Source organism: Nomascus leucogenys, chromosome 5 (assembly GCF_006542625.1).
Source record: "Nomascus leucogenys isolate Asia chromosome 5, Asia_NLE_v1, whole genome shotgun sequence".
Taxonomy (NCBI): Eukaryota; Metazoa; Chordata; class Mammalia; order Primates; family Hylobatidae; genus Nomascus; species Nomascus leucogenys.
In genome coordinates, this window is record NC_044385.1 from 12,747,112 (window position 1) to 12,759,800 (window position 12,689).

General features: G+C 43.1%; 1 protein-coding gene across 3 annotated transcripts in view; it reads right to left on the reverse strand.

Annotated features, from left to right (window-relative positions):
* TBCE (tubulin folding cofactor E) overlaps positions 1-12,689 on the reverse strand; it is a 77,289-nt gene that overhangs the window by 49,606 nt on the left and 14,994 nt on the right. For all 3 annotated transcript variants that reach the window (XM_003267281.4, XM_003267282.4, XM_003267283.4), the window contains exon 3: positions 2,868-2,952. In XM_003267281.4, the coding sequence (XP_003267329.1) occupies positions 2,868-2,952 (85 nt within the window). The remainder of the gene's footprint in view (positions 1-2,867; positions 2,953-12,689) is intronic.

The window sequence follows — 12,689 nt, forward strand, 5'->3', positions numbered from 1 at the left end:
TGCAACCTCCACCTCCCGGGTTCACGCCATTCTCCTGCCTCAGCCTCCCGAGTAGCTGGGACTACAGGCACCCGCCACCACGCCTGGCTAATTTTTATATTTTTAGTAGAGACAGGGTTTCATCATATTGGCCAGGCTGGTCTTGAACTCCTGACCCCGTGATCTGCCTGCCTTGGCCTCCCAAAGGGCTGGGATTACAGGTGTGAGCCAACGCACTCAGCCAATTTTTTATTTTTACTGTACTTTTTCTATGTTTAGATAAATACCTACCATTGTGTTACAATTGCCTACAGTATTCAGCACAGTAACATGCTGTACAGGTTTATAGCCTAAAAGCAATAGGCTATGCCATACAGTAGCCTAGGTGTGTAGTAGGCTACACCATCCAGGTTTGTGTAAGTACACAATGATGGTCACACAATGATGAAACCACCTAACAGGCATTTCTCAGAACGCATCCCCTTCATTAAGCAATGCATGACTATACTGAGTCAATGTCCCTGAACCAAAGCCTCCCATTAGCATTTCAGGACAAATCCTGCATCACCCAGGACTTGAAGCAATCCTTGATTTTTCTGCTCAGAGTAACCAAGACTTTGAAAATATCACTGTATCCAGAGACCATTAAAGACCATAAAATTATGGACAATTGGAGCAAGCTTTTACAAGAAGGAAGTAGGCTGGGATAAGTTCCAAGTAAAAAGTCCTTTCCCAGGGGGTGGTGGCCCACACCTGTAATCCCAGCACTTTGGGAGGCTGAGGCCAGTGGATTCCCTGAGGTCAGGAGTTTGAGAACAGTCTGGCCAACCTGGTGAAATCCCCATCTCTACTAAAAATACAAAAAAATTAGCCAGACGTGGTAGCGTACGCCTGTAATCCCAGCTACTCAGGAGGCTGAGGCAGGGGAATTGCTTGAACCAGGGAGGTGGAAGTTGCAGTGAGCCAAAATCATGCCACTGCACTCCAGCCTTGGCCACAGAGCGAGACTACATCTCAAAAAAAAGAAAGAAGTCCTTTCACTGGAAGGTTTGTAAGGTCATGGTCCAGGTACCTAAGGAATCTGTGGGCCTGGCTAAAATATTTCTCCCTAAACATATAACCTGAACAGCTCTGAACAAATTCAGAGATGGCAAGTCTACAAGTAGAGTTGGCCTTTTAAGAACATCCTATTGCGCCACTGCACTCCAGCCTGGGCGACAGAGCAAGACTCCGTCTCAAAAAAAAAAAGAACATCCTGACTTTCTAAAATTATGGAATAGTGGACCAGGAGATATGCTGTGTGGTTACCTAATTCTAACCCTCATTTTAAAGGTTAGTAAACTTGTCTTGTTCAGGACCATAAAGACTGTTAACAGCGGGGCTGGTGCAGTGGCTCACATCTGTAATCCTAGCACTTTGAGAATCCGAGGTAGGAGGATCGCTTGAGGCCAAGACTTTGAGACCAGCCTGGGCAACACAGTAAAACTTCACTTCTTTTTTTTTTTTTTTTTTAATTAGCTGGGTGTGCTGGTGCATGCCTGTAGTCCCAGCGACTCAGGAGGCTGAGGCAGGAAGATCACTTGAGCCCAGCAGTTCAGGGTGACAGTGAGTCATGATCATGCCACTGCATTCCAGTCTAGGCGAGACAATGTCTCAAAAAAAAAAAAAAAAAAAAGGCGATCAGATCAAATGAATCTCAAAATAAACCCTCTAAAAAACAAAAATAGGGGGGGGGGGAGCCAACGGAGGGAGGAGAGGCGGAAGGAGGGGTTGCAGTGACCAACCCAGACTCCAGGCAAAGCAAATGTTCAAAAAAAAAAAAAAAAAAAAAAAATAAACAAATAAACCAAAAAAAAAAACAAAAAAGATTGTTACAAACAGACTAGAGGCCTCCTGATTTCTAGGGCAGTATTGTGTTCACTGTACCACACTTAAGGAAAAACAGCTTACTAGGGAAAGATCCTTTTGAGAAATTGAAAACTAATAAAAATCAACAACAACAACAATTTAGAAGATAGGCTCTGCCTGAAGGCTCCCCAGCACCCTTTTCAGAGCTTCATGCAGTTTTTCTGACATCAGGCAGTCAAAAATATTAATAGAAATGCAATGTGACAGGCCGGGTGTGGTGGCTCACACCTGTAATCTCAGCATTTTGGGAGGCCGAGGCGAGCGGATCACAAGGTTGGGAGTTCGAAACCAGGCTGGCCAATATGGTGAAACCTCGTCTCTACTACAAGTACAGAAATTAGCCGGGCGTGATGGCGGGCACCTGTAATCCCAGCTACTCAGGAGGCTGAGGCAGGAGAATTGCTTGAACCTGGGAGGTGGAGGTTGCAGTGAGCCGAGATTGTGCCACTGTACTCCAGCTGGGCGACAGAGCAAGACTCCGTCTCAAAAAAAAAAAAAAAAAAAAAAAAGAAAAAGAAATGCAATGTGACATGTAACTCTTCCTATGATAAGAAATTTTTCTAACAGTGGCTTGGCATTCCACTATTGAGATGTTCTGTATTTTGGGTAATCAATTCCTTCTTACTGGATATCTAGGCTATTTCTCTTTTCTATTGTTTATTTACTGGATTGTAAATTGGTAATGAGCCAGAAAGGTTTACATTCATTCAATTTAAAGAACTGTTAAAAAAAAAAAAAAAAAAAAAGGACAAAGAAAGCAACACCACCCATAAGGTCAAGAGTCACAATTTTTTTTAAAAAGAGAAAAATGCTACAAACAGCAGCAATTAAGCCACAAAATAACTGCCTTTTTGGAATACAACAAATTCCATAATATAACTATTCCATGAGCCAAACGTTTCTTCCTGTCCATCCCTCCTTGTCAAGTATTAAATATAATCTTGACTAAATGACCATGCTGATTCATAATGAAAAGTTACCTGCATTTAAAATACACAGTCCCTTCGTGGCTCCCATCATGCTTTCCTCTCTCGGGATTGTCCCATTCTACTCCTAACCAGGGTCCTAGCAGAACAAGAAAAACCAAATGAGTAACAGATGATGATACAGGCAATGCTCCATTTTTCTGCAAGCAAATACCAATTTGCAGCGGAAACCGTATCACACAGATACCACTTGGGGAGGAGGGAATGGACAAGTTAGCCTTATACTCAGGACTTCAATCAGCAAATGCCATAGCATGTCTGGGTGAAAAAGCCAACAAAAACCACCACTCCAGAAAAGCAGAATGGCTAAAATTTATTGAGCACACTAAACAAGACTGACCCTTGAGGACATTACACTAAGAGAAATACGCCACCACAAAAGGACAAACACCATATTCCACTTATATGAGATACTTAGGGTAGTTACTACTAAACTGTACATTCAAAACTGGTTCAGATGGTAAATTTTATGTTATGTATATTTTACCACAATTTAAAATGTTAAATTAAAAAGTGGTTAAAATGGCAAACTTTATGTTATGTATGTAGCTACAATAAAAATTTCAAAAAAAAAAAAAAAAAAAGCCCAGGCACAGTGGCTCATGCCTGTAATCCCAGCACTTTGCCAGGCCAAGGTGGGCGGATCACCTGAGGTCAGGAATTCGAGACTGGTCGAGACTGGCCTGACCAACGTGAAGAAACCCCGTCTCTACTAAAAATACAAAATTAGCCGGGCGTGGCGACGCATGACAGTAATCCCAGCTACTCGGGAGGCTGAGGCAGGAAAATCGCTTGAACCGAGATCGTGCCACTGCACTCCAGCCTGGGCAACAAGAGCAAAATTCCGTCTCAAAAAAAAAAAAAAAAAAAAAAAAAAAGGCTGGGCACGGTGGCTCACGCCTGTAACCCCAGCACTTTGGGAGGCCGAGGCAGGTGGATCACGAGGTCAGGAGATCGAGACCATCCTGGCTCACACGGTGAAACCCCATATCTACTAAAAATACAAAACATTAGCCAGGCGCGGTGGCGGGCGGCTATAGTCCCAGCTCCTCCAGAGGCTGAGATAAGAGAATGGCGTGAACCTGGAAGGTGGAGGTTGCAGTGAACCGGGATCACGCCACTGCACTCCAGCCTAGGCGACAGAGAGAGGCTCAGTCTCAAAAAAAAAAAAAAAAAAAAAATCATAAAAAAAGAAAAAATAATTTTTTCCTTCAATTTCAGCAAAGAAAAACCCAATAAAGGTAGTCTTCAAGGAAAAAGAAAATGATCCCAGGTAGAAGCCTAAAGATACCAGGGGTGGGGAGATAAAAGGCAAGAAAAGGGTAAATATATGGGTAAAATTAAAGTAATACAGACAATATAAAGTAATAATATCAGTTCTTTGGGTTTAAAATAAACATCGGTTAAAATGTCACATACGAGTTAGGAAGGTGATAAATGGCATGTTCTAAGGTCTTTCATGGGTCCAAAAGGAGGTATAATTATTAGACTAGATTTCTGTAAACCAGAGATGCATATTTTAATCTCTAGACTTAGCTCTAAAGGGCAGGAGAATGGAGGGCAGGAGAGAGATCCTGTTTCCTGAGGCCTGACACACCAATATTATAACAAAAGACTGTAACAAGAGGTATGGGAGTTAAGAACCAGGAACCATGAACAAAAACCAATATATATCATACCACCACAACTACCAAACTAATAGAGAAGAAACACAAGATAAAAATAATCATCTCTAGGCTTGGTGGCTCATGCCTGTAATCCCAGCACTTTGGGAGGTGAAGGCAGGTGGATTGCTTGAGCTCAGGAGTTCCAGACCAGCCTAGGCAACATGGCAAAACCCCGTCTCTACTAAAAATACAAAAAAATAGCTGGGTATGGTGGTGCTTGCCTGTGATCCCAGCTACCCAGAAGGCTGAGGCGGGAGGATCGCTTGAGCCTGGGGTATGGAGGTTGCAGTGAGCCAAGGCTGAGCCACTGCACTCCAGCCTGAGTGACAGAGGGAGACTCTGTCTCAAAAAAGAAAAAAAAGAAAAGAAGTAGTGGCTGGGCACGGGAGCTCACGCCTGTGATCCCAGCACTTTGGGAGGCCCAGGCTGGCTGATTGCTTGAGCTCAGGAGTTTGAGATCAGCCTAGGTAACAGTGAAACCACGTCTCTACAAAAACTACAAATATAAGCCCGGCTCAAGTGATTCTTTTGCCTTAGCCTTCCGAGTAGCTGGGACTACAGCTACTACAGCTACTGCAGTCCCAGCTACTCGGAAGGCTGAGGTGGGAGGACTGCTTCAACCCAGGAGGTGGAATTTGCAGACAGTGCTACTGCACTCCAGCCTCGGCGGAGTAAGACCTTGTCTCAAACAAACAAACAAACAAACAAAAACAAAAACAAAAAACACCACAAATAATCATCATCGCCATCCAATGAAGGGAGAAAAAGAAGAAAAAAAGGAACAGAATGTCAGCAAAACAAACAAAAAGCAAGTAGTAAGATGATACATATAAACCCAAATTATCAATAATTAAGTAAAACATAAATGGTATAAATGCTCTCATTAAAAGAAAACATTTTCCAATACCTGGGCATAGTGGCTCACACCTATGGTCCCAGCACTTATGGAGGCCAAGTCGGCTGGATCACCTAAGGTCAGGAGTTCGAGACCAGCCTGATCAACATGGCAAAACCCCGTCTCTACTAAAAATAGAAAAATTAGCCAGGCGTGGTGGCGGGTGCCTGTAATCCCAGCTACTTGGGAGGCTGAGGTGGGAGAATTGCTGGAACCCAGGAGGTGTAGGTTGCAGTGAGCCAAGATCACACCATTGTACTCCAGCCTGGGCGATAAGAGCAAAACTCCATCTCGAAAGAAAAAAAAAAAAGAAAGAAGTACAATTACTGTTATCATCATAGAAACTATCAGAATGGGTTGAACTGATGGATGCTACAAAGAAGAATGCACAAAATAAGGCCATTCTCTCACACTGCAAAGCACAAGTCATTTTTCAAGCCAAAGCAAACAGAAGGAGCAAGGCCAGCATTCAACTGTGATTTGCTGTAAGTCTGACGAAGAATATCTACGGTTTAGCAAGCTTTTGCCCTGGGGCCAGTACATTAATGATAGAGGAGCAAGTACAGAAACCAGTATGAATAAGAGAGTGGACAGACGTGGTATAAGGGTATACCTCACCAGTCAGATCCCAGGAACGTGTAAGATCCAGATTTTTGCTTTCTACATCCAGGGTGAACAAACCCTGATAGCCTCAATTTGAAAATTCCAAATGCACAAAAGACTGAACCAGACACTAGCACACAGGTTTATTAATTTACAATGACAAATAAAGCTGTCACACAAACCTGATTACTCTGGTCAACCTAATTTGTTTCTTATTCTCCATGGACTCAAGCCACATGAAAAGCCAATCATAATCAGGCCCAACTTCACTGACATCACAAGAATTAAAAATAATTAATCCATCACAAAGGTTCTGCATAGCGAAAGAAACTATCAACAAAGTGCCGGGCACGGTGGCTTACGCCTGTAATCCTAGCACTTTGGAAGGCCGAGGCGGGTGGATCACGAGGTCACGAGGTCAGGAGATCGAGACCATCCTGGCTAGCACCACGGTGAAATCCCGTCTCTACTAAAAAATACAAAAAATTAGCTGCGCATGGTGGTGGGCACCTGTAGTCCCAGCTGCTGGGGAGGCTGAAGCAGGAGAATGGCGTGAACCCGGGAGGTGGAGCTAGCAGTGAGCCCAGATCGCGCCACTGCACCCCAGCCTGGGCGACAGAGCAGGACTCCGTCTCAAAAAAAAAAAAAAAAAAAAAAAAAAGGGATTGAGACCATCCTCGCCAACGTGGTGAAACCCCATCTCTACTAAAAATACAAAAATTAGCTGGGCATGGTGGTGCACCCCTGTAGTCCCAGCTACTCGGAAGGCTAAGGCAAAACAATCGCTTGAGCCAGGGCGGTGGAGGTTGCACTGAGCCAAGATGGCGCTACTGCACTCCAACCTGGAGACAGAGCGAGACTACTGTCTCAAAAGAAAAATAAATAAATAAATAAACAATCAAAAAAGTGAACAGACAACTCACCGAATGGGAGAAAATATTTACAAACTACTCATCTAATAAGGGATTAATAACCAGAATATAATAAGGAGCTCAAACAATTCAATGGGAAAAACATCTATTAATCTGATTAAGAAATGAGCAAAAGATCTGAATAGACATTTCTCAAAGGAAGGCAAACAAATGGCAAGCAGGTATATGAAAAGGTGCTCAACATCACTGATCATCAGAGAAATGCAAATCAAAACTACAATGAGATATCACATCACCCCAGTTAAAAGGGCTTTTATCCAAAAGAGAGGATATAACAAATGCTAGAGAAAAGGGAACCCTCACACACTGTTAGTGGGAACGTAAATTAGTACAACCACCATGGAGAACAGTTTGGAGAGTCCTCAAAAAACTAAAAATAGAACTGCCATATGTTCCAGCAATCCCACTGCTAGTTATATACCGAAAAGAAAGAAAACCAGTATATAGAAGAGACATCTGCACTCCTATGTTTACTGCAGCACTATTTAGAATAGCCAAGGTTTGGAATCAACCTAAGTGTCCATCAACAGATGAATGGATAAAGAAAATAAACACATACACAATAAAATACTATCCAGCCTTAGAAAAGAATGAGATCCTGTCATTTGCAACAACATGGGTGGAACTGAAGGTCATTATGTTAAGTGAAATAAGTCAAGCACAGAAAGACAAACCTCACATGTTCTCACTTACTTGCAGGAGCTAAAAAAAATGAAAATAATTGAACTCATGGAGATAGAGAGTAGAATGGGGCTGGACACAGTGGCTCATGCCTGTAATCTCAGCACTTTGGGAGGCTAAGGCAGGTGGATCACCTGAGGTCAGGAGTTCAAGAGCAGCCTGGCCAACATGGCAAATCCCCGTCTCCATTAAAAATACAAAATTTATCCAGGTGTGGTGGTGCACACCTGTAATCCCAGCTACTTGGGAGGCTGAGGCAGGAGAATTGCTTGAACCCAGGAGGTGGAGGTTGCTGTGGGCCAAGATGGCATCACTGCACTCCAGCCTGGGCGACAGAGTGAGACTCCATCTTAAAAAAAAAAAAAAAAAAAAAAGAAGAAGAAGAAGTAGAATGATGGTTACTAAAGGCTGGGAGGCTGGGCAGGGGGAGGGAGTGGGAATGGTTAATGGGCACGAAAATACAGATAGCATGAATAAGATCCAGTGTTTGATAGCATGACAGGGTGACTACAATCAACAGTAATTTATTGTACATCTTTATATAACTAAAAGAGTATAATTGGGCTGTTTGTAACACAAAGAGAGAATAAATGGTGATGGATACCTCATTTACCCAGATGTGATTATGTATTATATGCCTGTATCAAACCATCTCATGTACCCTATAAATATATACACCTACTACGTATCCACAAAAATTAAAATAATTAATCCAACAATCCAGAAATCATCCTCCTTGGTATTTACCCAAATGAGTTGAAAATTTATGTCCACACAAAAACCTGCACACAAATGTTTAAAGCAACTTTCCTCATAATTCCCCAAACCAGAAAGCAAAATATCCTTTAGTAGGTGAAGAATAAACCATGGTACATCCAGACAATGGAATAGTAATCAGCATTACAAATATATAAGCTGGCCTGGAACTGTGGCTCATGCCTGTGATCCCAGCACTTTCAGAGGCCAAGGCAGAAGGATCGCTTGAGCCCAGGAGTTCAAGTCCAGTCTGGGCACCATAGGAAGACCTTGTCTCAACAAAAAATTAGCAAGGTATGGTGGCTAGTGCCTGTAGTCCCAACTACTCAGGAGACTGAGGTGGGACAATCACTTGGGCCCCAGAGGTTGAGGCTGCAGTGAGCTGATCATGCCACTGCACTCCAGCCTGGGCTACAGAGCAAGACTGTCTCAAAAAATAAGGGCTAGGTGTGGTGGTTCACACCTGTAATCCCAGCACTTTGGGAGGCCTAGGCAGGCAGATTGCTTGAGCCCAGGTGCTAAAAACCAGCCTGGCAAAACCCGCTCTCTACAAAATACAAAAAATTAGCTGGGCATGGTGGTGCACACCTGTAGTCCCAGCAACTTGGGAGGCTAAGGTGAGAGAATCACTTGAGCCCAGGTGCAGAAGCTATAGTTACAGTGAGCTATGATAGCACTACTGAACTCCAGCCTGGGCAAGAGAGTGAGAACCTGTCTCAAAAAAAAAAAAAAAAAAAAAAAAAAAAAAGAAATTATCAAAAATTATCAAATGCCTATAATAAAATTCGTTACAGGCCAGGCATGGCGGCTCACACCTGTAATCCCAGCATTTTGGGAGGCTGAGGCGGGTGGATCACGAGGTCAGGATATCGAGACCATCCTGGCTAACACGGTGAAACCCCGTTTCTACTACATATACAAAAACTTAGCCAGGCGCAGTGGCAGGCGCCTGTATTCCCAGCTACTCGGGAGGCTGAGGCAGGAGAATGGCGTGAACCCAGCAGGCGGAGTTTGCAGTGAGCTGAGATCGTACCACTGCACTCCAGCCTGAGCGACAGAGTGAGAGTTCATCTCAAAAAAATAAATAAATAAAAATAAAATAAAATTCATTACAAATTTTAAGTAGGGCTGCATCCTAGTAATAAGTAAGCTACAATATGCACCCCGAAATCACTAAATGAAATAAATAACTTAATTACCTACTAAATTACACTACAATTTTCACCTAAATACCACAGTGTGTCTGTCAAAGGCAGGAACCTTGGTTTGATATAATGTTTAGATGTTCCCCTAGGCAACAGTCAGTAAGCTTAGCTGTTTCTTTCATCCACTCCTAGAACATGAAAACATATCGTGTCATTACCATATTAAAATACATATATATCTATTTGCTCTGCAGGAAGATAAAAGCATGATTCTTCTGAAAGGGGTATACAACTGCTAAAAGAACAGCACTGCTGTACATACTTTATGAAGAGATTTGCTACCAGATTACCTGTGTCAACTCTATTCTCTAGGTATTATTATTTCGATATATTTCAATACAGGAAATGAAAAAAAAAACCCATTTGAAACTCTGGAACAAGAAGAGCAATAAAACAACAATAAGAAGATATAATCAATAAATACTTTTTTTTTTTTTTTTGAGACAGTGTCTGTCACCCAGGCTGGAGTGCAGTGGCGTCATCTCGGCTCACTACAACCTCCGCCTCTTGGGTTCAAGCGATTCTCCTGCCTCAGCTTCCTGAGTAGCTAGGATTACAGGCAAGCGCCACCACGCAGGGCTAATTTTTTGTATTTTTAGTAGAGATGGGGTTTCACCGTGTTAGCCAGGAAGGTCTCGATCTCCTGACCTTGTGATCTACCCACCTCAGCCTCCCAAAGTGCTGGGATTACAGGCATGAGCCACCACGCCCGACCATTAAATACTATTTTTAAAAATATCTCTAGCATTATAACTCAGTATATAAATAATGTGAAAAGCCAATAGTAGGTAAATAAATGCTACAGAAGTCTTTATAAATAAACATTTCATTTTGGTGAAAAACAAAGTGTAACCACAGGAAATGGTGGGATAAAAATTAGATTTTTCTCTATATGGGAAGCTAAGAAACTCATGTCTAAAATTAATCAAAAAAAAAGCTAATGCAGAATTTTTTTTTTTGAGACGGAGTCTCGCTGTGTCCCCCAGGTTGGAGTGCAGTGGCGCAATCTCAGCTCACTGCAAGCTCCGCCTCCTGGGTTCACGCCATTCTCCTGCCTCAACCTCCCAAGTAGCTGGGACTACAGGCGCCCGCCAACACGCCCGGCTAATTTTTTGTATTTTTAGTAGAAACGGGGTTTCACTGTGTTAGCCAAGATGGTCTCGATCTCCTGACCTCGTGATCCACCCGTCTCAGCCTCCCAAAGTGCTGGGATTACAGGCGTGAGCCACCACGCCCGGCCAGAATTTTTTTTTATTAATTTTTTTAGGGACGGCATCTCACTCTGTTACCCAGGCTGGATTATAGCTCATTGCAGCCGTGAACTTATGGGCTCAAGCAATCCTCCCACCTCAGCCTCCCAGTAGCTGGGACTACAGGCCTGAGTCACCATGCCTGGCAAATAATTTTGTTAAAAGACAGCAGATTAAAAGAGCATGTGACTACCCCATCTTAAAATCTTAAAGAATGGACACCACTTTGGACTAAAGGATTAAACCAAGATGTGAAATAGAATCAAGTTTTTCAACAATCTGGACTTACTGATTTAAAACAACTCTGGGCCAGGCAAGGTGGCTCAGGCTTGTAATCCCAGCACTTTGGGAGGCTGAGGTGGGCAGATCACCTGAGGTCAGGAGTTCGAGACCAGCCTGGCCAACACAGTGAAACCCCATCTCTACTAATAACACAAAAATTAGCTGGGCATGGAAGGGGGTGCCTGTAATCTAGCTACTCGGCAGGCTAAGGCAGGAGAATCGCTTGAACCCGGGAGGCGGAGGTTGCAGTGAGCCAAGATCCCACCACTGCACTCCAGCCTGGGCAACAAGACCGAGACTCCGTCTAAAAAAAAAAAATAAATTCTGTTCACTAATTTGACAATATGAATCACAACTTTCTTTTTTTTGAAACAGAGACTTGCTCTGTCACCAGGCTGGAGTGCAGTGGCACGATCACGGTTCACTGCAGGCTCAACTTCCTGGGCTCAAGCAATCCTCCCATTTTAGCTTCCCAAGTAGCTGGGGCTACAGGCACATGCCACCATGCCTGGCTGATTTTATTTTTTATTTATGTACTTACTTACTTATTTATTTATTTATTTATTTATTTATTTATTTATTTATTTATTTATTTTTGCTAGAGATAGGGATCTCGTTATGTTACCTAGGCTGGTCTCAAACTCCTGAGCTCAAGCAATCCTCCCTCTTCAGCCTCCCAAAGTGCTACAATTACAGGCATGAGCCACCATACCCAGCCTATGAATCACAATTTAAACTGTACAAGAAAACGTATTTTTTTTTTTTTAGAATTATACTGTAAAGTATTTAGGAATGAAATGCTACTCTGTATATAATTTAAAATGCTTCAGCAAAAAATAAGAGATGGGCTGGGCGTGGTGGCTCACATCTGTAATCCCAGCACTTTGAGAGGGTGAGGTGGGTGGATCACCTCAGGTCAGGTGTTCAAGACCAGCCTGGCCAACATGGGGAAACCCCATCTCTACTAAAAATATAAAAATTAGCTGGGCATATTGGCGCATGTCTGTAATCCTAGCTACTTGGGAGGCTGAGGCAGAAGAACCGCTTGAACCTGGGAAGCAGTGGTTGCAGTGAGCAGAGATCGCACCACTGCACTCCAGCCTGGGTGACAGAATAAGACTCCATCTCAAAAAAAAAAAAAAAATCGGAAATGAAGCAAATATGGCAACATGTTAACAATTGTTAAACTGACATGGCAAGCATATACAGGGTCCATTATACTATTCTCTCTACTTTCTTTGTCTACGCTTTTTTTTTTTTTTTTTTTTTGAGATGGAGTCTTTGTGGCCCAGGCTGGGGTGCAGTGGTGCAATCTCGGCTCACTGCAACCTCCACGTCCCAGGTTTAAGCAATTATATTATCTTGCCTCAGCCTCCCAAGTAGCTGGGATTACAGGAGCCCACCACCACACCCAGCTAATTTTTTTTTGTACTGTTTGTAGAGACAGGGTTTCGCCATGTTGCCCAGGCTGGTCTTGAACTCTTGACCAAGTGATCCACCTGCCTCCCAAAGTGTTGGGATTACAGGCGTGAGCCACCACACCTG